Raw genomic sequence first — 22,088 nt, 5'->3', positions numbered from 1 at the left:
CTGGGCAATATTCAATATCTACCATACACGGATTCTAGACACTCCATTAATATTGCGCAATTTAATTGACAGTCTCGGGTGCGCACTGTGGAGAATAAATAGTCCAAAAATAAACTGGGAACTCTTCGGTACATTTTAGGTCATTGTCATTAGATCGATAGGAATTATTTATATATTTTATCAATATCAATGGTTCAGGTATATCATTATTAGCCACCTATACAAAATTAGTATAACAGTGGTGTCATACTTTATCAACATCATTTTATTCCTAAAAAATCTACTGCGTTGCTTATAATATTGGTGCATATATAAATTATGTTTACTGAGATGCCCACTTTCCCGCTTAGGCTATAATAACATTCGGGCGGGATAAACACGATAGCATGTAGCGGGCTCAATGATTTTTTTGCGGTAATAGTAATTTTCATTATTATTTTTTATTATGGTAACACCATTATCGTAATGCCAACCTTCAGCGTGTGAAGAACTTCCTTTTTCTCGTGTTCTTTTGACAACAGGAGGTTAGAATCATTTTTAGCTTGTAAAAGTAATTATTTTGTGATAATTAAGTGAATGTTTGTGTATTTTGGTGATTTAGAATAGATTATAATGTGTTACTGTTTATTTGTAGGCAATCATCATGGCTGAGGAGAACTGGAATGATGACAACGCCGAAGCGGGCAGCATGGCTGTTGACAACGCGCCTCTGCCCCTAGCCGCTGACATTCCCGAAATTAAACTCTTCGGAAGATGGAGCTGTTATGATGTCCAGGTCTCTGACATGTCCCTGCAGGATTATATCTCCGTTAAAGAGAAGTACGCTAAGTACTTGCCCCACTCCGCTGGCAGGTATGCGCACAAAAGATTCCGTAAGGCTCAGTGCCCCATCGTTGAGCGTTTAACCAACTCTCTCATGATGCACGGCCGTAACAATGGCAAGAAGCTCATGGCTGTGAGGATCGTCAAGCACGCGTTCGAAATCATTCACTTGCTGACCGGAGAGAACCCTCTGCAGGTGCTTGTCACAGCCATCATCAACTCCGGCCCTAGGGAAGACTCTACTAGGATCGGTCGCGCTGGTACAGTGCGTCGTCAGGCTGTGGATGTGTCTCCCCTGCGCCGTGTAAACCAGGCTATCTGGTTATTGTGCACTGGTGCGCGTGAGGCTGCATTCAGAAACATTAAGACTATCGCTGAGTGCGTTGCTGATGAACTCATCAACGCAGCCAAGGGTTCATCTAACTCTTATGCCATTAAGAAGAAGGATGAGTTGGAGCGTGTTGCTAAATCCAACCGTTAAAACCTACATTATAAGATGTCTCAATAAAAAAAACTTTAAAATTCATTGATTTTTATTTATTTCTCCTTAATATTTTTTACATTACATTTACAAGTACACACCTATATAATGTAGTTAATTAAATACTAGTGATTACAGTACTGTGCATTTATTCTACTCTTGTACTTGAAGTTATGGGAGCCTACTACATTAAGTTCATACTTTATACAATAGTTGTATGGCTTGAGGCCTTATTCACATTTTGTGGTCTATATATTGAGTAGGTCAGTTCCTTAAGAACTAAGTTTGTTAAGAATTCTGAACAGTATGTAGTTTAGTTCAAAAAAGAAAGGTTTTAGGTCACATTTCAATGTGTACCAATTAACATTTTCAATTCAGTCCCAGAATACCATCAGAATACACGTGGAACTGACATTAATGCATGTCACAGATAATGAGATAACGAATAAAACACTGACACTTTCATTTACAAAATACACTGAATATTTAGCATTAGATTTAGGCAGTACTCGAATATTTAATGAAATGATATGATTATACACATAGCAAAGTTTATTGTTTTTTCTGATAGAACCACGCTGCTAAGTTGATCATCGTATTTGAACACCAAACAGAATATCGTCCACTTCGCTTCGTCTGTACACCTACATTATTGGCAAATAAATAATTCTTATTCTTGTTAATCTGTGGAATAAAATGACAATTCTCGCATTCTGTCTGTTTGACACTGACAGAACATTGCTATGGTGAATTTGGTGAAGTGGACTGGTTGTAAAACAAGAGCAATGTCGAAATTAATCAACTAAGTTACAACTACACATATTCTTTTAAATATATTGCTAACGCTTGAACCTTTCAGTATCGAGCTCAGTCTCTTTTAAAAGGCTACAATGATTCACAGTTTGTTTATAATAAACCCATCTGGGTAGGTATTTTGTTGTAACAAACACCTAATTTCGATTATAATCATCCCAAACCTGTATTGGAGATTATTTTAATTTCAAATTCACAAAGCTTTAATTGGTCGCGAGTTCCAGCACCTGCCGTAAATCATAATTTTACACAATCATAAACTAGGGCTGTTGAATTTGGATGAATAAATAGTACTCAAATGTTTCTAAAATTATAAAAATCACAGAAGGTTATCTGTAAATTCAGTTCTTTCATCTAATTTGGTACTGAACCAATAAATCTGAAAATGCAATCACAGGCACTGAACTGAGTTATGCCATTTCTTTCAGGGATGTGTTTTTAGAGAAGCATTGGCGGAGTGTAGTGCCAAGATCAGTATGTGACTACTACTTGGAGGCACAGCGGGCTTCTCCTAATGTAAGGGCACAACAATACATAACAATGAAATTGCCATATGTTCTGTATTTAAATTAGAAAGTTTCATTTGGTTTCTAGGATGTTCCACCTGTGTTGGCCGCGCCACATCACTACTTGATATCAATTCAAAGAGGTGGTGTGGCCCTGGTAGCTGTCTGTATGCAAGAAGTGGCTCCTTTGTTTGTGATTGAGTTCTTGCACAGAGTGGTTGATACATTCCAAGTAAGTCTGCAGAAATGAGGATGTACAAAATCCTGTTATACCTCCTCTACATGAAAGCTAACTAATTAAAACTAGTTAGCTAACTTATTCAAAATTAAACACATTATATATGTAATTTATTGTTTGCTCAGATGTATGACAGAATTTAAATAATCTAAAACAAACACCATTTTAACTTCTCAACTGTACAAAAGTTATTATGGTTTTTTTTTCTGTTTTTCAGGACTATTTTTCAGACTGTACTGAGACTATAATTAAGGAAAACTATGTAGTTGTTTATGAGGTAAAAATTCATTTACGAAATTCTGAAACTAAGTACTTAACATTATCAATAATTGTTATATAATATTGGTTTTATTTCCAGTTGTTAGATGAGATGCTTGACAATGGCTTCCCTCTGGCTACAGAGAGTAATATTCTCAAGGAATTGATAAAACCACCAAATATTTTAAGGACTATTGCTAATACTGTTACTGGAAAATCTAAGTAAGTAACTTAACTGTATAACATGTATGGATAACTAAATGTACAATTTGTTTTTTTTTTTTTTTTTTTTTATGTACCATCTAAAATTTTGACAAACTTATTCAAAATCAGACAGTTACATAAAGTTAAACAATAGCACCCAAACCACTCTGGCAATTTGAAGACATGTGACTTAAATGAACAACTTTTGCTCCTTTCATTATTAATTTTACTTTCTAGTGTATCTTCAATACTGCCATCCGGGCAGCTATCGAACGTGCCATGGCGTCGCTCAGGCGTCAAGTATGCGAACAACGAGGCGTACTTCGACGTCGTAGAAGAAGTAGACGCCATTATAGACAAGAGTGGTGCTACCGTGTCTGCTGAAATACAGGGTTATGTAAGTCATTTTGTTCTTGTATGTTATAATGGTACAGTAGACTCTCGTTAATTCGAAACTCGAGGGACTCTAAAAATATTACGAATTATCGAGTTTTTGAAATACTAAATGGTTCGAAATTTGTGAGAGAAAATAAATAGAATTTCGAATTATCGCTATGTTGCTGGGGAGTTTGTTGCGCCACTTCTTCTTCCCAGCAAAAACACATAGGAAGTGGTGAAGGGTGGGCGTTTTGGGGGCTGTCTTATGTAATTTTTTTCTGACGTTCGAAAAGTGCTGTTTTGCAGCCAAGTTTGAATAAATGAGTTTTGATTTTGATTTTGATTTTTATCAAGTGTTGATCAATTATTATTTATTGACTGCTATTCTATAACAATGTCAAAAGTTTAAAAATACATTTGTGTACACACATGTACTTATTCATAATATGAATGAAGTAATCTTTCGAAACAACCCCGTCGTCATACTGGTTTGCTACAGAGCAGATTGCTGCCACTCTGAATTCAGAATGCTCTCCGACTCTGACTAACCTCACTCTTTCCGCCCCTTTCTCTCTGCAACTTTGAATTGCCGAGTGTTGGACGACTAAGAATTCGAAATAACGCGTCGTTTTGTTACATAGCAATGATTTTTTCGTTTGAATTACCAAGTGCATAAAAATGTATTGATTTAGTTCGAAATATAAAGAGATTTTGTAGGGAACTCGTGATAACTTTGAATTAAAGAGAGGTTCGAATTATCGCAGGTTTGAATTAACGAGAGTCGACTGTATTAGCTAAGTATTATGTACTAGTTTGTTTCCTGCTGTGTCCTCCAGCTCCTGGGATAACTTTTTCCTGTACCGGAATATAGCCTATGTTACTCAGGCATATAATTTTTCAAATCTGTTCTGTAGTTTCGGGGCCTTTAGGGTAAAAACAAACAACAACAAATGTTTCCTATTTTTATAAGTATAGGTTTTATAAATTAATGTAAAAAGGACTCCAGCTGATGCCATGAAAGTGTGGGAGACTCAAAGACATAATAACTGAATTGTTTTTCAAAGCCAAAAGATATTGATTTATTTATAAAAGAATATTTTTATTTGTCGTTTTGATTTCAGATTGACTGTTGTATAAAGTTGAGTGGAATGCCAGATCTGACCCTTACGTTTGTAAACCCGCGTCTGTTCGACGATGTCTCATTCCATCCTTGTGTGAGATTCAAACGATGGGAGGTAAGTTAATGATCTCCTTACGAAATGCAAAACTAATACATAAACTGCGATGCGGTAGCCTATCGCAAAATCGTTAACTGTCAATGGCATGAAAGGATGCTGGCAGGAAAAGCTTCCTTTTAATTCGCGTCGACGCTTTTTTATCAGACCTCAAAAAAAGAGGTTCTCAGTTTGACCCGTATGTACGTTTATGCACGATGATCTCACGTTTGGCTGAACTGACATTGATGCGGTTTTCAGCATAGTATTTGTCACACTTGAGAGAAGTTTTGGGTATATTATTGAAGTTAAGTTTTTTTTTTAAAGAATGCCTAATTTAATTATTTATATTTCAGTCTGAAAGGATACTATCATTCATACCGCCGGACGGTAACTTCAGACTGATGTCATACCACATCGGGTCTCAGAGCGTGGTGGCGATACCGATATACGTCCGACACAACCTCACGCTCCGGTCTAACGGAGACCAGGGACGGTTAGACCTGACTGTCGGACCTAAGCAGACGATGGGAAGGACTTTGGAAAGTAAGGATTGTTCTGTAGAGTAACATAGATTTAGGTTCATACTATATTTTAATTTATCGGTAATGTATGACAGATAACTATATGTAGTATGAGCCAAAGAATGGGCATCCTAGAGGCCTTTAGCGGTCCCATAGGTATCATACATTACATCGATACTTTGTTAAATGAAAAAAATAACAAACACTATAAATATCGATTTTAAAGATGAGGAAAGCAGCACATTTACATGAAAAAGTCAACTGATGCATTTTATTTTGATTGGCGATCTATCCGTTATTCTATCTACGCGTAGTAATATTAACTAGCCTTTTTTATTTATCACAGTCATAGAAAAGTAAAATATCATTTCGCTGTAGCAGCTGTGCCATATTTTGAAGCGTCAATAAAACATGTAATCTTGTTGTTCATTCTTTCCAGATGTAGCATTAGAGATCTGTATGCCCAAGTGTGTGCTGAACTGCTCTCTGACTGCGAATCAAGGCAAATATTCTTATGATCCTGTCAGTAAGGTGCTACTATGGGACATAGGCCGCATCGAGCTGCCGAAACTGCCTAATATTAGAGGAACTGTGAGTATATTTTGTTTCACCCACATGGCTCGTTCACAAAACTATTTCACTCAATTTATTTCCCAATAACTAGTAATAGCCTTTTTTATGGGAAATCATCAGTCTCTTTGACTAAAACCCATCATGTTCCTTCGAACAATCCCACAGCCCCGGAAACTTAGTTATAGCTCATATTGATTTTTATATAATATCTACTAACTACGACGAATTTTCTTCACAGGTATCAGTAGCGACAGGCGCGGATACGTCAGGTGCCAACCCGAGCATCAACGTACACTTCACGATCCCTCAGCTAGCGGTGAGCGGGCTCAGAGTGAGCCGTCTCGACATGTACGGCGCTAAGTACAAGCCCTTCAAGGGCGTAAAGTACGTCACGAAGGCGGGAAAGTTCCACGTGCGCATGTGATCGGAGGCCGATGCGCGGGAACCGTGGATGTGTCTAGGATTGTCTATGAGTGCAACTCGTGTACAGTGACGTGGCTTCTGCTCGATAACGGATGATTTCATACAGTATCATTGGTAGGTACTGTTTGACGGAAATATCTGTAGCCATAATGTAATCGAAATATTCAGTTAGCAAAACATCAAATGTGTGTCACCATCTCGCAAAAATTCGTAACTCATACATAGATAGAAACATCATTTTCGTATTGATCAAAGTGAATAGCCAAAAACGTGCCAGAGGACGCATGGCTGAAGATATTATCGTAAACCATTACCGAATTATAAAAATAGTTTTTGTCTACGTAAGTGAGCTCATGAGAATTTTCATCGTAAAACAGTGTATGCATGTCAAATATTCTAGTTAGTAAATAAGTTGTAAATAATATATTATATCCAACGTTACAAATACTATATTAAAACATTTTGAAGCATTATTTATGAATTTTATTTATTTAGCGATATCAATTAACAAATAGGCGCACATATCGCAAGACTAATGATAAATCTTATCGATAAAGTTATTTCGTATAAGACACCAGAATAATTAAAATATCCATATAAGACACCAGCACTGAATTAATATCTTGAACCCAGTGACTAAACTGAGACTATAACATCTTAACAGGAACTTTTATGGAAAGAGTTTCATTCTTACGGCATACGCCTTTATCAAGATTGTTCTATGAGGCTTCCAATATAAGAAGTCTTACGTACTTTAAAACGCAAGTTAAACTGGCCGTGGAACCCTAATACAAGCAAGGTTTCTGCGCATAGACGCCAATTCGCTCTCGATCCGGTTAGCAGTGACGAGTGAGCAATCCTTGTCTCTGAAGTACCGCTGTACCAGGACCGACATCAGAGCTGGATACTCCTTATGATTCGGTGCTTCCACATCACGCTCCTGTACAAACAAATTAGGATTTTAATAGAATGCATTGCGTTGTAAAACTTTATCAGCCTGTTATATATGTATATTACTTTAAAAAAAAAAGAGTGTCTATAGATTTTCTTGCCGCCTCTTCTCCATGAGCTATTCACCAAGTTCTTGGAACCGTGCAACTAGTGTGACGTCAAAGTCAAGTTTCATAGGCGCCTACAAAGGCCTATTTGAAATAAAAACATTTGACTTTGACTTTGCAATGCAGTTTCGTGTCGAAAATTTTACGAATGAAATCCATGAATTGACGATTTAAATAATAAATCCTAACTATAAACACCACTGTACCTACCTATCTATATACAATTGTATCTTCTACTACGTCAAGTATCGGAGCACGATTTTCTTGTTACTGTTTCATTGGTGTCTATTAACACGAAGTTAATAAACGAATAAATCATTTTCAACGGTATAATGGAAATTAATGTCCCATTGTCTGTTTTGTGAATTAAGTAAAATTATTCATCGATTCATTGATACGGGTATTTATCGTTAGTTGCGTTACTTTTCTATGGGAAAATTATTACGAAACGGTAACTTCGCACCTATGCATTATAAGTACTCCTCTATGACACCTTCCTCTAATATAATAGGTAGTTACGGTAAGCGTCAGCCAAAATTTACTTAAAAAAGAGTTAATTAATACTCTGGTACTTTATCGACTCATATGTTCACTATGTTCAGCTAATTTTGAAGCTGCCTGTATCTAAAAGAGTAGAGTATACGTACTATGTAACAGCAGTACTGAGGAGACCACCGAGCGCAGACGCCTTGGCTGCGATTGCGTCGAGCACGGATCCACTCCACGAGACTACCCACACCTGCAGCCGTGGGGATTAAGTTCAAGGGTGACGGCAGTGTGGTCTGCAGCATGTAGTCTATGTATACCTGGAAACAAATGAATGTATTCTATCTCCGTCCATCAATTTTAAAAATAAATATTTACCCATGACAGCTGACTACGACTGGACCGGAATACGGCGATGAAACACCATCACGGCAGGTACCTGCTATCCCTATATTATAGACGTGTTTGAGATCGTCATACCAAGTTGTTTTTGTGATTCAATAAGGAGCTTTCGTAGGTGTGTTCTAGAAGTACCAAGGGTTTAGATGTAGGTAGTCATTTTCATATTATTGTACCTGCATGTATGCAGACAAACTTTTTTAAAGGCTAGTACCTATGCATTTAATATAACCCAAAAAATACGCTCGTTAATATAAATTAAATAAAAACGTCAACAAAATCATTGGAAGACTTTCGCACCTCCATGGCACTTAGCCTACGATGTTAATACCAAAAGTAGAATGTTTTCCATTAGGACGCCTATTACTTCGGTCGTAACGGCAATTTCCGCATTGGTTTCACATTACGAATACTATACTTAATCCATACTTAGCTGAAAACAGAACTCAGAGAAGTGAAGGAACAATAAAGTTTTATAGCTAGCTTACAACCACCCACGAGGTCGTTGACCTAAACTTTTTCATGAATTTGAAGTCACCTACTCAGTTAACCATTTCCTTCAATCGTCAATTTACAAATAATTAAGCCATCACGAGTCACGAGCCATCATCGAGTTCACGGTGGTGATCTAATGTAAATATGTCACCTTTGAAAAAAATTGGTATTTTTTCGTAATTTCGCAATATTTTTTCGAGTTGGTGGCAATTAAAAAATCAAGTTTTATACAAAGCACAGACACCCATAAAATAGTCTTGCAAAACCCAATGCAATTGCAAGAATATACCTATACAGCATTCAGAAATAAGTGTCTCCTAGAGACAAGACATTACAAACTTTAATTAACAGCCTGGGTCCATTTCCGTAATTGATTTGCAGCGGCGCGGTCTCACACAAAGATTCTTTGTCGTTTGTGTCTATCATAAAAGGTATTTCATTTATGTAAGGGCCAAGATTCCCGTGGATACAGTGGATGTGACTGTGTACCTATTGAGCGCTTCAAAATTCGAAGAAAAATCACATTTCTATGGTTTCCGGGAACCTGCGTAAATTTTTCAAATGTCTAAGTATTTACAACAAAACAATGAGTTTGTAGCAAAATATAGCTTTATATGCTGTTTAATATTAACATTTCAATACAAACATATACGGCGTACGTTATAAAATTAACTGATACAATAGCATTCTCTTCTTTATGCTATCCTAGCTACGTATTCAGTCTTCCTTTCCTTATTACTGGCAGGAATCTTGTTGAAAACAGCGATATACCTCCACTCCAATGTGAGGTCGCCGTAGTAATGTGTAATAAACATATACGGGATAACATTTAAACTAACCTCAGTCTTTCCGAACGTCCATTCTATGTCAACATTGTCGTTTACTTTTTGAAATGTGTTGGACATAGTTGCTATGAGCATGTTCAGAACAACTATTACGGATATAACTTCAAAACCTGTAAATAAATAATAATCCGAAATTCATTGTTTATTCATGAAATCTACTAACAGTCGCAGATGATAGAATCATAATAATAACATACATGTAGACACACTAACAAGATAGGGATGGTAGGTGCTTATTTGGCCTCCCCCAACTACAATGGCCGACCATAGGCTAATATTATGATACCTAATTATGATACTTTGAGGCACGAGGTTATAGTTTCAACCGTACGTGCGATGCTTCTGAACATAAGCCTCCTCCACTTATTTCCAAATATAGACTCTTATAAAACGAAATGTCTACTCACACCCAAAACAAAAGTATCCGATACGTTCCGTGTACGAGTGTCTATTCTCATGAGCTTTTTCTGCGTGGTCCCGCGTATTTTCCAGCACCACGTCGGCACTTTCCAAAGGAGCCATACAAAACAAAGCCCAGAATAAAGTGTTCAGAGTATCGGTTAAGCTCGTGAATGACGATACCTGAAAGAGTAAGGTTCAATGCAACGTAATTCTTTAATTTGATGTAAAGCAGTTTATTTTTATAACAAAAGCACATTCTTGAGTCATGGGAACCGATGTAAATGTTTTACATAGGCAGATCATCCGGTTTTTGTTCAACAACTAATGTAAAATAACAGTAAACGTTTCTTTGTAAGTTGCAATGATCCGTGAAATAAGCTGCAGACAATGTGAACTAATGATTGAGCGCGAAAGCTCGAACCTATCGCCTTAACATTGGGTTTATGGCTTTTTCGCTACTGTCGCTACGCAGTTTACAAGTAACAAATATATACCAGGAGACATGACCTACACTGTAAACCGAGTCTAACTAGTAAATCGGCTGAACTTTAAACTCAAATGTGCGACGTAGCAAAGAGGTCGTAAGTTCCGCTACAACACAAACGCCTTATTTCAGTACGTTTAGTTTTAGTAAGGCCGAGATACATGAAGGTCTGACCTTAACCTTAGAAGCACAAACAGAATGCATGAGTGTTGAAACATCTACATTGAAGAAAATAAAAATCCCGTAAGGTTTTAACTGCCTAACTTGCGCCATGAAGTTTTTATTTGGTGTTAACCTACTCTGTTAACTTCTGTTTCAAAATGACATGCGTGGAATATCATAACGACTATTAAGCACCGTTATTGTCTCGCCAGGTTAAAGTTTAATTTGACGGTTGAAATATTTAAAATTCAAATAGTTTATTCAGGACATTTATGCTAGGGTCATCGGGTCATTTAGTTTCGCTAGTTACCTGTACAGTCTTCATTCCGAATTCATCTTCGTATACCATGCCGTCGTAATATTGATAGAAACGCGCGAGGCCAGCGGTAAATGCGCTTATAATTATTGCAAATATTATTATGTACTTGTAAATGTCGATAGTCATTTTCCCTAATGATACCTGCAAAGTAACTGTACTTGTAGCAATTGAAGTGCGCATCGATTGCGTATCGATGCTTCATGTCCGTTGCTGGTCAAAGTAGAACTAATATATCTTATACAACGTTAGCTACATGCTTGCATAGAGAGGGCTCTTGAAACAGTAAAACCAAACAAGGAGAACTAATTTGAATAAAGGTATGTTAGCAACATTTTCTAACGAGGGCATTCTTACATAGAATCAATGCGGCATTTAAATGTAAAATCAGCATACCTGCAGCGGCCCTAGATGGTAGTTCAACTGGCACAGGAACATAAGTCGGAAGAAAGCGAATATAGTCGCCAGGCAGAACGTGCCCTCGGCTAATAAAGTCGGGTCGTGCTGAGACCAAAATTTGCGTTCTGTAAAGGTCAAACTAAATGTTCTATTGCGAAATTCTTTGCGTATACTGTACATACCTTCGGTCCTCCTATTACACACTATTAGCTACTAAGACTGTAAGCTTATTTATCTTATCTCACGTAACTATTTTCTACTTAGGGCAGAGGAGAAGTGCCAGCGATATCTATCTATGCGGAGCATTGACATCTAATACTTAAAGTAATTACGCTTTGCGACCAGCAAAAGCAGTAGGTTCACTAGTTTATCGTCTTTGAACCGAAATGCAAGAAATTTTATTGGGATGCACTCTACCAGATATGTGTCTTCGAGCAAGTAAGTAAGTTCAAGAGTGATACAGGCGATACGGGTTCATGACTTGTCGAAGCATTCATAATTTTGACGCAATAATACGTGGAGATAGTATATATGTAAAGTCGCATACATTCCGTGCCACTCGCACCCCCTAATACCAGCAAATAAATACAAACACGTTGACACATCAGCATAGATATTACCTAAATCCTCCTCATCATAAATGGCGACATCGATGGCCGCTAACACCCAAAAGACGAAAGTTAAGGTAAACAGAGTGAGCATCATGATCTCAGTCCAGTTCCACATCTTAGTGAAGTAGCGGTATGGACCTTGCATCACGATCATGCGGAGAGCTGACCAGGCATAGCCACACACATACAAAATCAGTGGAGCCTCCGCACCTAGGACACGAGAAATGTCTTATTTAGACGACTGGATTTTCTAAATATTAGTGGTGTAATGAAATAGTAAAAATATTATAAGCGATGCCTTACTGCATCTAGCTAGGTAACTGTAGCACATAATGATACGTTATCGACCCGCAACCTGGGTATCGTGTGCAATTAATTCTGATAATCTTGACAAAGCATCTCATCAGCGTCATTAGAAAGTAAATCGCAAACCTGTGTTTGGGGGTCCTCGCTTCAGACAAAATTTATCTTGATTAGAAATATAGAAGATTAGGGCAAGGAACACAAAGTATGCGGCGACGTGAGTAATCAGTTTGTTCAACGGTATCTGCCAGTGTGCTACGAGGCGATGACGCGGCGCTACCTACAAACAGTCTAATTAGACACACACTCAATAGCGTGAACAAAAACCAAAATGATTTGCTCACCATGCAAACTATAAGCATGACTGGAGTAATGAATACTCGTATTAGAAATGTACCAGCTTTTGCCAACAAGGATTTGGTTCTCCAACCTTCCCAATTACCAAGCCAGTAAGACTCTAGCACCTGAAAAGTATAATGATTTATTGTAAAACAAAACTTAATAACATGCTCATATTGAACTTATAAATAGAAGTAGTGTCAGCAATAAAGTCAACAAACACAATCAAAATAACGAAATGAACACTAAGATCTGCAAAATATTAGTATGAATTAAGGCTTTTGGACGTATCGAAATATTCAGGTTGGACTAGTGTCGCTGACTGTACCTGTTGAGTATTGGGATGAGCGACAAATTCCTTCTGTTTGTAGTCAACAGCCATGAGCAACCGTGGTAATACGAAGTGTCGACGTCCCTTACATCCTGAAGTTTGCTTTAGAACTAATTCCACTTCTTCAGCGGTTCGACAACATCCTATTCAAAACGAAAAAGATTATGCAGTTTTCTAATACTGCAAGTTTTCGTTTTTTCAGAGAAAGCACTCACCTATGAGGTCAACGGCGAACGCGCTGACGTCATCGGCTACCTGTAGATAGGCTGCAGCCAATTGTCTGTAAGTGGCAGCGTTCTCCGCGAGTTCGGCAGCGAGGCAGAACGAGGTCAGTACGGGGTCCGAGGATACGTGCACCATGTAAGCCGGGGACGCGATAGCGCGATACTGTGACAGTCGCATGCTGCTCTCGTGCAGGGGGTCATCATGCGAACAACCAGCCCTGTTAAAAGAAAATAAACACAATGAAAACATACAAAAAATCGAGCCCGTATGAAAATCCTCAATCAACTAAGTGAAAAGACAGGAACAAGTTTAAAAATTGCAGTTGGGGGTCCTTCTAGCTAGATCAATAGGTATTCTTAAGATTTTCCTTGCTGTTTTTACTGAAAGGTACGTTTTGAAAACAAAAATTGAACGAAATATAAATTATATGGATTTACATTTAGAGTGCACGAAGTGTTATAAAATATTTCGGTCGTGTACTGACCACCTGAGCTCATTTCAGTCGAATTACAATATTCCGATACGGATTACATACTCCGGTAACTGTAAGTACGTTTAAATCTCACCTGCAGCAACCACACGGACAGTTAGCTAAATGAGGACGGTTGATCGTGTGTCCTCGACTTATGAGACACGAGACTATTTCGTAATGCCCCATCTGAGCTGCGAGGATGAGCGGAGTCACGTGTGGCGGGAAGTCCGCTGAGTGAGCCGCACCCGCGAATTCTAATCCCGGCGATATTTTCTGCTGAGCGTCCAACAGAATCTCTGTAAATATATTCACTTAGTCATAAAACGGACATCCTTCTTAAAGCCCAGAGAAAGCAAGAACTACATTATTTTCACCCCCAATTCGTATATCGTTACAGCGGATCGCCTGCAATACACCGTCACCGATCTCCAGATACGGAAGCTTCAAGAGAAATTCAACCATCTCATGGGATCTGTTTTGTATGGCTATGTGGAGCGCCGACACTCCCTAAAAGGTGAAAAAAAAAATCTTTATTGGTTATTTACTTGTAAATGAGTTTGTATAACATTACTTTTGTTATTAACCTGAAAGTTTGTGCAGTTCACATTCAGTTCAGTCGCAAAACATACGCATTCCATAAACTTTGTAAGGCCTGGTATGTCATCTTCGGCAACATATTGTAAGAACTCTGCTTCCTTGGGTTTTAGTTTTGGTAAATGTATGTGATCATCATCAAGATCATCATCGTCTTCGCCGCTCTCCTAAGGATTGATAATAAAAATAAAAACATTCATAAAGTTTTTTGCGCTTGGGGTATTCTTAATATAGTCTTAGGAGTGTAGGTACATTGATTAATCTTTAAACATATTATTCTCATATATCTAAGCGGTAAATTGCCTACGATAAATAATCTTTAACTAGATAATATCGTAAATTAAGAAATGCAGAATTTCGTTAAAACTTATTACCGGGTTCAATCCCTCACATGTTTTGGAGGAGTTTTGTCTTGTTTTGATGCTAGGGTGACTCTCGGTGAGAAGCTTTGACCGACGAGATGTAGGCGAGCACGATTTGTCTTCCACTTGTACATTGTAGAAGCGACTTGATCGGGAACCAGGGATAAGATTCGGATGACCAAATCTTGGTGCCGAATAAGCCTTCCTTTCACCGAATTTGCTTGAATCTTGACCAAGGAGCCTGCTTGAGCGATCCTTTTCCCCGTACGTATGTTCAGATCTACGCATGATTTTTGGAAATCTACTTGAAATGACCCTTTCCAATATCGATACTCTCGGTAATTGATGGCTCTCTATGGAATCTGTTAGCTGGTCCAGGGACATGCTATTCCGACCTTGTAGCGAATCCCATTTATAGGTAACTCGCTAGGTACGCATGATGCGTACTATAAGAGTTGAAAAATTAATATTTCAGAAAACTTTTTTTTATTGAAGAAAATTTCAATAAAGAATTTGAAAATTCGATTATGACAAGCTACGTCTGCAAGCAATTTTAATACCTTATTTTTACAATAAATTGCGATAGTCTATGACTTCCTCGCCATTTCCTTGCCCATGTTTATTTAATGATCTGAGAAGTTTATGGTTGTAAGGTTGTAAGTGTATTTACAAGGAGGTCAGTAATATCTCTAAGATAAGTCCGTGTGCATGATTACGGGAAACGACATCTATTGATACATCTTATCTACATATCTACAGCTTTATCTATATTATTATACGCCTATTGGAAATGTTAGCAGTATCTAATCATCACTGTACATGGTATACAGTAATGCGAAATATGAATATGATCTCGTCAGAATCTGAAAGAAGAAAAGATAGTTATTTAGATCCTCGTGATTAAGTATCAGATTTAGACTTCTATAATCACAAAATACAATAAATAGCAATAATTCAGCATTCGCACTTTAAGCCTTCTTAGCGTGACAAGAAACAAAACTATTGTTATAATAAAGTGTTAAATTGCTTATAATCAGTTATATAGGATTACTATATATTTTTAAAGCTTTACGTTAAAACGGCTTTCTTGTTTAGGTAATGTTTTTTTAGATTTCTCTATCTATTGGATATCTTTAAGGTGAGATCATCGAAGTGATGTCAATCGTTCGTAGGTGGGTACAATTCAGTTCTCAAAGAATTGTAGGGACACAAATTAGGGTGCATGTAGAAATCTGAAGTCGAATTATTATCCTTATTAAGGCGATGGCGAAAGTACGTTTGATAAAAATAAAATGCATATCTCACAAATTGCATCTTTTTTATACCTATTCCTGGAACTGTAAAGTCATCACGAGTTCACAGTTCTTTAACGTTTTACTCGGAAAAGCTTTTCTCTTAGAAATTCTTGATAGCCTCAGATCTCATTTATTTGTTCAAATAAAATTACACGCGCAGTCGCACACATTCCATTGCAGACTATAAAAATAAATAACACTCACCGCTGAATAAGTAACGAGGGTTATATTAGTAAACCCCATTGCTGTGAACGCAATAGGTTTTTGGGCTCTGAAAGATAATTTTATTAATAAAAAAAATGATAATAAAAGCAGCGCTTATCTCGTTTTACACCAAAAAGGTTGTATCGGACGTAACTGACCTCTTTATAAGGAAAAGGAGGGCGCGGCGACACCGAGGATTGGTACGGTACCATCCACTGTTGTAAGCCGCTGCCGCCACATCAGCATTCTACACCAAATATACTGATTTTAATATATTTTCATGTAATTAAGGATATGAGAGATCCGGTACATAAAGTGTCAGATTATACTAGTACCAACAGCTCCATCACTTTTTGAGAAAATTCCTCGAAAACACTGCATTGTGTGTAGTAATGGTATCATGCCCAAAACGTATTTATGTAACCATGTCATACGTGATTCCTTCCATGATATCCAATTACAAAGTCTTTGCAGAATTCAACGAAATCAAAGCTTGTCATCATATTCTCGTAAAATATTTCGGTGAAAGACTCAATCTTTTGAATTCATCTCAAGATATTAAATTGCCGTGTAGCGATGCTAAATACAGCCTATTTAGATCTTGTTTTTGGTAAAAAGAAACGAGAAATGGTGTAGCTGAATCAGCTTAAAAAAATATAGCATGCTGACTGACCATTTAGAATCGCGTAAATACCTAACATAAAATGATAGTAAAGAACTAACCGCATGAAAAATGTCGTCAGCGTACCAACAAAGCATCCCAATTTGAATTAAAGCTGAACCCAAAAACAGCTTATTGCTTATGGCCATAAACGGCTCTAGGAGCTGAAAAGTGAAAACTATTATTAGTGGTAAATAGCAACTGACCAAGAGAAATATACAACATACGCATTTGCACGTATTGTGCCAAAACGTGAGGGTAACCACAATTGATAAGAATATTCAATTATTGTTATCAATTGTAGTACATTTCTAGGTTCACTATGAATCAAACGCGTGCAGGAAATACCAACCACAATAACGAATACCACGCAGCAGATATTGACGGAGCTCAACATAATATTCACGAAGTTCGACAAGGAGAAAGCGTTCTCTAAATCGTTGCAGTATCTGGAATCCATAAAAAACTCACAATAACCCGAAAAACTTTAGAAATATACTTTTTTATGTCCATCACGTCTCAAAAGGCCTAAAAACGTTACTTACGCAAGTAAGGCCCGCGCTACGGTAAAACGGAAAACTCTTATAATGTGTTTTGAATGTTTGGATTCTTTGACCCAAGAACACGATTTGGCCGGGTAAACATTCGTACCAAAATGAGTATTTAAACGTGTTTCTGTAAATTAACCTGTCGTAGTACATGCTGAACTGTTATGGCATGCTCTTTTGAACTAATTTGATTGCTGCTTATTTGGTTGTTGTTTGGCTTACGTTATAAGGCGTTGATGCAACTTGATGTTCCCCACTATCTCCTGATAGTGGTCGTCGTCGCCTGTGCCCACAGCCTCCAGCCGTCGCTTAAGTAGGCGTAACAGTATACTTATGTGACTGGCCATTGCTGAGAATAAGAGATCTGTGCTGACCATAATCCAAACGCAGGTTTGACCTACAAAATAAGCTTCGTCATTGTGCTTATACGTATAAACGTACTAGTATTTCTATGTTATTGTGTACATGTAAACTGATTTATAGTAGTTATACTGTCTCTATACCCACTTTCGCAGAGATTTTAAAAATATTTCTAGTAATAAAACGTACAAATGCGACGAATTAGAGCGTTGCATGTAGTATGAACGAGCTCAACCCAATTGCAAAAATAACATATAATTTTATCGCTGTCAGCTAAACGATATTTGTTTTGAGTTCATCATGCGATCGCGTTTACATCTTCATTCGTACAAGCTCTCGGAGCGGGCAATCAAATGTTCAAACTGTATTAATTGCTACTTTACTACGTCTAAAGCGATGTGGCGCTCAATGCGATAATAGAGGCTTAAGATGATTCTATATATTATCAGGACTTTCACTCTCTCAATGTCAATAAAAGAATTATTTCATTCGAAGAAATGTTCCATGGGTACTATTATTGTATTTTTTGCTCTGAGAACGATAGTGCGGAGAGAGACACGATTAAGTTATTAAATGCTATTAAAATGGTGGTAGAGGTCACTATTTCAGAAGCAGAAGTAGTCTTTAGAACGGTTATTATAGCATCAACACGTCTAAACTGGATTTAGACTTCGTTTTGAGTCGAGAATTTATGTGGTTGCCAATAACAGGCCGACCAAAATAATTGTATTGCAACAAGACGTGATTAGTACGCCTTCACGGAAGATAGTAGAAAGTTCTCCTCTAATTAATGTAAAGAAGATTGAATATAAATTCCTTCGACACGTAGAGCTAATCTTACCTGCGAATATTTCAAAGAGATAAACGGCGATATGTGCAAGCGTTTGGTGTTTATCAAACGGATACCACGACGACCAGACGTAGCCGATCGTATCATCTTTATTTTGGATCAGACCGAATAGATAGACGACGATTGGCGTTAAGTTGTAGAACCATACGCCTGATACGTTAATGAAGAAATACCCTGCGAATAATCAGATTATAAATTTATTTATTTCAAGGGTTTTTAGGGAGGATTAGGATTAGACCCTATGTCTAATTTTATCCCTTTATGTTAAGAAAGTCCATCAATATGGGTGTGCATTTCTCTCCCTTGCATTTTTGAAAATGCTAATGAGTCTTAAAATATCTCAAGGGCCTGTTAATTATACTCTCACAGCAAAACTTCGATTGTCGATTTGGTAAAAGCTCGACTTTGCGGGGTTTAATGTTTTGGTTTTATGAGTATCAAACCTGTTCCGATGACTCACTGTACATTGAGTCACATCCATACTTTCTTTGTAGGTGACACTCTCCCAACAGAAAGCCATAAAGATCATATGAAAAATGGATACCTAGGTCGCATAAAATGGTTAACTTGTGTACACTTAAAATAGCTACATATATGGGTAATTATGTGTTATTGCAACCATACTTACATCGATGCGTGATGCGGAGAGCGGCGAGACTCTTGTTCTTAATGGTTTGCGCTTCCTCTTCCAGCGGAGGCATCGGCCATATGCCTGCCAGCTCATTCAAAAGCTGACGGAACACGTCTTTTTTATACCACAATACAAATACCTTCGCAATACCTGAGAAATGTAAGGTAATAACTAGCAAAATATGAAGAAAGTAATTTACTAAAATTCAATTTAACATGACTGTAAAGTGTTAATATATTAGCGTGTTGCAACATAAACCGTCTTGACTTCATGCTTCATTAAAATCGTGGCTAATTATCTTTTACTCTCTCAAGATTACGCTTCATAAAATAGCGAAAACCGCATCCTGTGTAACCGTTCTCGAAAGTAGCTCGAACACAGATAGAATAGCCAGACGGGTACTTCAATTTATACTTGGACGTTGTTACTTACTTAAAGCACCGTAGCCAAAAGTATGGAAAAGTGGAACGACATCTTCGACTCGTGGCGAATTAGACAACGTGAGACCTATGAAGACGATTTCACTGAATACGTGGTAACAGATACCGCAGACGGACACTATGAGCATCAGCTTCTGACGCAGGTATGCAGAGCCAGTTTTTGGCTCCTGGAATGACAGCCCGATGCGACGCATGCAAAATGCGCTTAGAACCAGGGATTCATCAATTTCCCGTTTCGCTTGTTCTATTGTTGACTCGGACATTTTCGCTAATGGCCCTTTGTCTGTGGAAAGTCACGGATACTTTGGCTCGAATAAAACAGGGCGGCCTTAAGTAGAGTGTGAAGCTGATAAATAGTTTATTATTTTAAAGTGTTGATTGTTGGGCGTACACGAAGAGTTGGACGTGTCTGACAGTTTGTGGAAACTTTGAAAAACTTATACGTCGTTCGACTACGACTTGGCATTTACTTTGAGCTACCATTAAATCAATGTTGGACGTATAATGAAATTTTAATTAGCTACAGTTGTTATAACAGTGTTCAATAAATGGTAATTTATTCTATTCAAGTATAAAGTGTAGAAAATCTATCAAGTGGTACCGTAATGGGATAAATCTCATAGTTTGATGGCGTGACATGATTGGATTGAAGTAACAATTCTTCATTGTTGCGGTAACAGAATGCGTCGTTACTGACACGCGAACTTGTCGTAATTAATATCGGATATGTTCTTGCTAATGGCAGGATCAGGATGATGAACCCCGCCGAGGAATTTTATTGCATGATGTTATGAATATTGTTATGTAAATTGCTTCCATTGCACTCGTCACATTCGTCACAGTTTACGAACTTGAAAAATATTTTTAGCTGAACAGGTTTCCAAAACCATATTTCACCAATTGGTCATGCATTTTTTATTTCAAAATTAACCTTCAATAGCTTGAACCTGAAATAATACAAAGCAATCAGTGCATTTATTTAGAAAATAAATTATAGCTTAGGTAAATAACGTAAAACTGGTATCGAAAAGTTTCGAAACCAGACATCCTTTATAATTATAATTCCTAAATTAGTCACACTACGCTTGATTTAAGAATATAAATTGCTGTAGAAAGTTCTTAGTGCATTATTATTTCATACTTCAGACTACTAACTTACACTACAGAGGTATATAATTTTTTCTTGGAAAAGGTTTTCACACATTCCCTGAAACCCCATAGTTGTTTTTTTATTAATTTATATTTCCTGTTTCTTGTTTAAATAAATAAAAAGTTAATTAGCTCGCATATCGTATCAAGTGGTTTGTCTTGTTTCCAGTTTCTGCAATATAAAGACATTTAAAATCCTATATAAAGCTTTCATGATTAAGGTTAAGAGGACGTCAACCATTAGCATGTGAAATTATAAACGACGTATAAGGTTTCACTGAGCTTCACATATTGGGCTTAGTAATGGCCGCGTCTTATGCTTTTCTCTTTAAATAAAGCTTTTGATAGTGTCCCGTGTATATCTTAGATACCAATGGCTGGCATAAAGGTGAAGGAAGACATCTTGAGGAAATCTGGACTTTAAAGTCTGAAATCACCAAACCGCATTGAGCAAGTGTGGGCATTAATGCCCAATCCTTCGCCGTGTGAGAGGAGGCCTGTGCCCGGCAGTGGGACGATAAAAAAAAGGCTGAAACAGTAACAGCGTCATGTGTAAAATATTTGATATCATATGATATTATGTTTTCCGTTTATGGGCGGGCATCGACACGAATTTAGAGTGATTTAAGATTTTCCCGCTAGAGATCGCGGTGTTTCGGCAAATTTAGCACGCGGCCCGCGGTCCGTGGCGAGCTTTACAGTTCGCCACCGTTACGCGACGATTAGGCTGCGCCAGCGCATAGCGCGCCTTACCCGTGCGCCTGCGACAGCCGCGGTGCACTTGTCGTATATCAAGGTGCTTGATATATGTGTTATATACCTCACGTTCCGAACTGAGTACATAACAAGATAAAATCAACATTGTTTATCAAGTCTATTCCTAAAAATAATGAATTTGATCTATAAATTATCCTTTGGACGTCTTGCAGGATATTTATACTTGCATACGTTAAAAGTATTAGTCACTTAGCTCTATAAAGGATTTCACCTCTTTCCATGGTTGGTCTCAATCTTTAGATATGAATATATTTCCCATAATATAAACATTTAACGATATAGACATACGCATACGATATCAATAAAATATTTATAAAGCGATAGAATAAAATTGATTCAATATTTGTAGAAATCGCAATAAATCACTCTATTGCAATATTAAAATAAAATAAAAACATAAAATTATATTTTGGATCATAAATAAAAATGTACACAGATCTGATCGCGAAGTAAAAG

The 22,088-nt window shown here is 37.4% G+C and overlaps 4 protein-coding genes across 7 annotated transcripts; 2 read left to right on the top strand and 2 right to left on the bottom strand.

Moving 5' to 3' along the window:
- The first annotated feature begins 377 nt into the window (after positions 1-377).
- Positions 378-1,348, top strand: LOC124642325 (40S ribosomal protein S5). Of its 2 annotated transcripts, none has more exons than XM_047180714.1 (2): positions 378-524; positions 635-1,348. In XM_047180714.1, the coding sequence occupies exon 2, from the start codon at positions 644-646 to the stop codon at positions 1,301-1,303; it is 660 nt and encodes a 219-aa protein (XP_047036670.1). In that variant the 5' UTR covers positions 378-524; positions 635-643; the 3' UTR covers positions 1,304-1,348. The 2 variants fall into 2 exon arrangements, with proteins under 2 accessions (XP_047036670.1, XP_047036677.1); XM_047180721.1 differs by having other exon boundaries at positions 424-550.
- A 678-nt stretch (positions 1,349-2,026) lies between these two features.
- Positions 2,027-6,907, top strand: LOC124640041 (AP-3 complex subunit mu-1). Its single transcript, XM_047177629.1, has 10 exons — positions 2,027-2,228; positions 2,545-2,632; positions 2,711-2,854; positions 3,078-3,137; positions 3,219-3,340; positions 3,560-3,719; positions 4,822-4,935; positions 5,271-5,460; positions 5,878-6,029; positions 6,250-6,907. The coding sequence occupies exons 1-10, from the start codon at positions 2,194-2,196 to the stop codon at positions 6,433-6,435; spliced, it is 1,251 nt and encodes a 416-aa protein (XP_047033585.1). The 5' UTR covers positions 2,027-2,193; the 3' UTR covers positions 6,436-6,907.
- On the bottom strand, positions 6,903-15,158 carry LOC124640023 (short transient receptor potential channel 4-like). 3 transcript variants are annotated; one of them, XM_047177608.1, is made up of 15 exons: positions 14,730-15,158; positions 14,346-14,522; positions 14,136-14,268; positions 13,856-14,057; positions 13,280-13,506; positions 13,062-13,207; positions 12,739-12,858; positions 12,524-12,674; positions 12,101-12,301; positions 11,478-11,605; positions 11,076-11,225; positions 10,125-10,299; positions 9,712-9,827; positions 8,140-8,298; positions 6,903-7,374 (listed from the first exon to the last, which is right to left on the bottom strand). In XM_047177608.1, exons 1-15 carry the CDS (start codon positions 15,099-15,101, stop codon positions 7,201-7,203), a joined length of 2,631 nt encoding a protein of 876 aa, XP_047033564.1. In that variant the 5' UTR covers positions 15,102-15,158; the 3' UTR covers positions 6,903-7,200. The 3 variants fall into 3 exon arrangements, 2 of the variants coding, with proteins under 2 accessions (XP_047033564.1, XP_047033570.1); XM_047177614.1 differs by lacking the exon at positions 11,076-11,225; XR_006985519.1 differs by lacking the exon at positions 9,712-9,827 and having other exon boundaries at positions 7,242-7,374.
- Positions 15,159-15,165: 7 nt separating this feature from the next.
- LOC124640047 (odorant receptor 4-like) lies at positions 15,166-20,662 on the bottom strand. The gene is made up of 9 exons (XM_047177643.1): positions 19,699-20,662; positions 19,264-19,416; positions 18,627-18,809; positions 17,648-17,822; positions 17,230-17,326; positions 16,940-17,041; positions 16,375-16,463; positions 16,217-16,283; positions 15,166-15,580 (listed from the first exon to the last, which is right to left on the bottom strand). Exons 1-9 carry the CDS (start codon positions 19,967-19,969, stop codon positions 15,521-15,523), a joined length of 1,197 nt encoding a protein of 398 aa, XP_047033599.1. The 5' UTR covers positions 19,970-20,662; the 3' UTR covers positions 15,166-15,520.
- Positions 20,663-22,088: the final 1,426 nt, after the last annotated feature.

This window comes from Helicoverpa zea, chromosome 2, assembly GCF_022581195.2.
Source record: "Helicoverpa zea isolate HzStark_Cry1AcR chromosome 2, ilHelZeax1.1, whole genome shotgun sequence".
NCBI classification, from domain to species: Eukaryota; Metazoa; Arthropoda; class Insecta; order Lepidoptera; family Noctuidae; genus Helicoverpa; species Helicoverpa zea.
The sequence above is the reverse complement of the archived record's forward strand: the minus strand, read 5'-3'. Positions and strand labels throughout refer to the sequence as shown.

Coding starts and splice junctions, on each gene's coding strand:
- LOC124642325 (XM_047180714.1), top strand. CDS start 644: ATGGCTGAGGAGAACTGGAATGATGACAACGCCGAAGCGGGCAGCATG.
- LOC124640041 (XM_047177629.1), top strand. CDS start 2,194: ATGATTCACAGTTTGTTTATAATAAACCCATCTGG. Junction 2,229..2,544: donor TTTATAATAAACCCATCTGG/GTAGGTATTTTG, acceptor CATTTCTTTCAG/GGATGTGTTTTTAGAGAAGC. Junction 2,855..3,077: donor GAGTGGTTGATACATTCCAA/GTAAGTCTGCAG, acceptor TCTGTTTTTCAG/GACTATTTTTCAGACTGTAC.
- LOC124640023 (XM_047177608.1), bottom strand. CDS start 15,101: ATGTCCCTGGACCAGCTAACAGATTCCATAGAGAGCCATCAATTACCG. Junction 14,058..14,135: donor TAACGATATACGAATTGGGG/GTGAAAATAATG, acceptor ATATATTTACAG/AGATTCTGTTGGACGCTCAG. Junction 11,226..11,477: donor ACCATCTAGGGCCGCTGCAG/GTATGCTGATTT, acceptor GTTACTTTGCAG/GTATCATTAGGGAAAATGAC.
- LOC124640047 (XM_047177643.1), bottom strand. CDS start 19,969: ATGTCCGAGTCAACAATAGAACAAGCGAAACGGGAAATTGATGAATCC. Junction 17,327..17,647: donor TTGCATCAACGCCTTATAAC/GTAAGCCAAACA, acceptor TATGGATTCCAG/ATACTGCAACGATTTAGAGA. Junction 16,464..16,939: donor CTGACGACATTTTTCATGCG/GTTAGTTCTTTA, acceptor TATTTGGTGTAG/AATGCTGATGTGGCGGCAGC.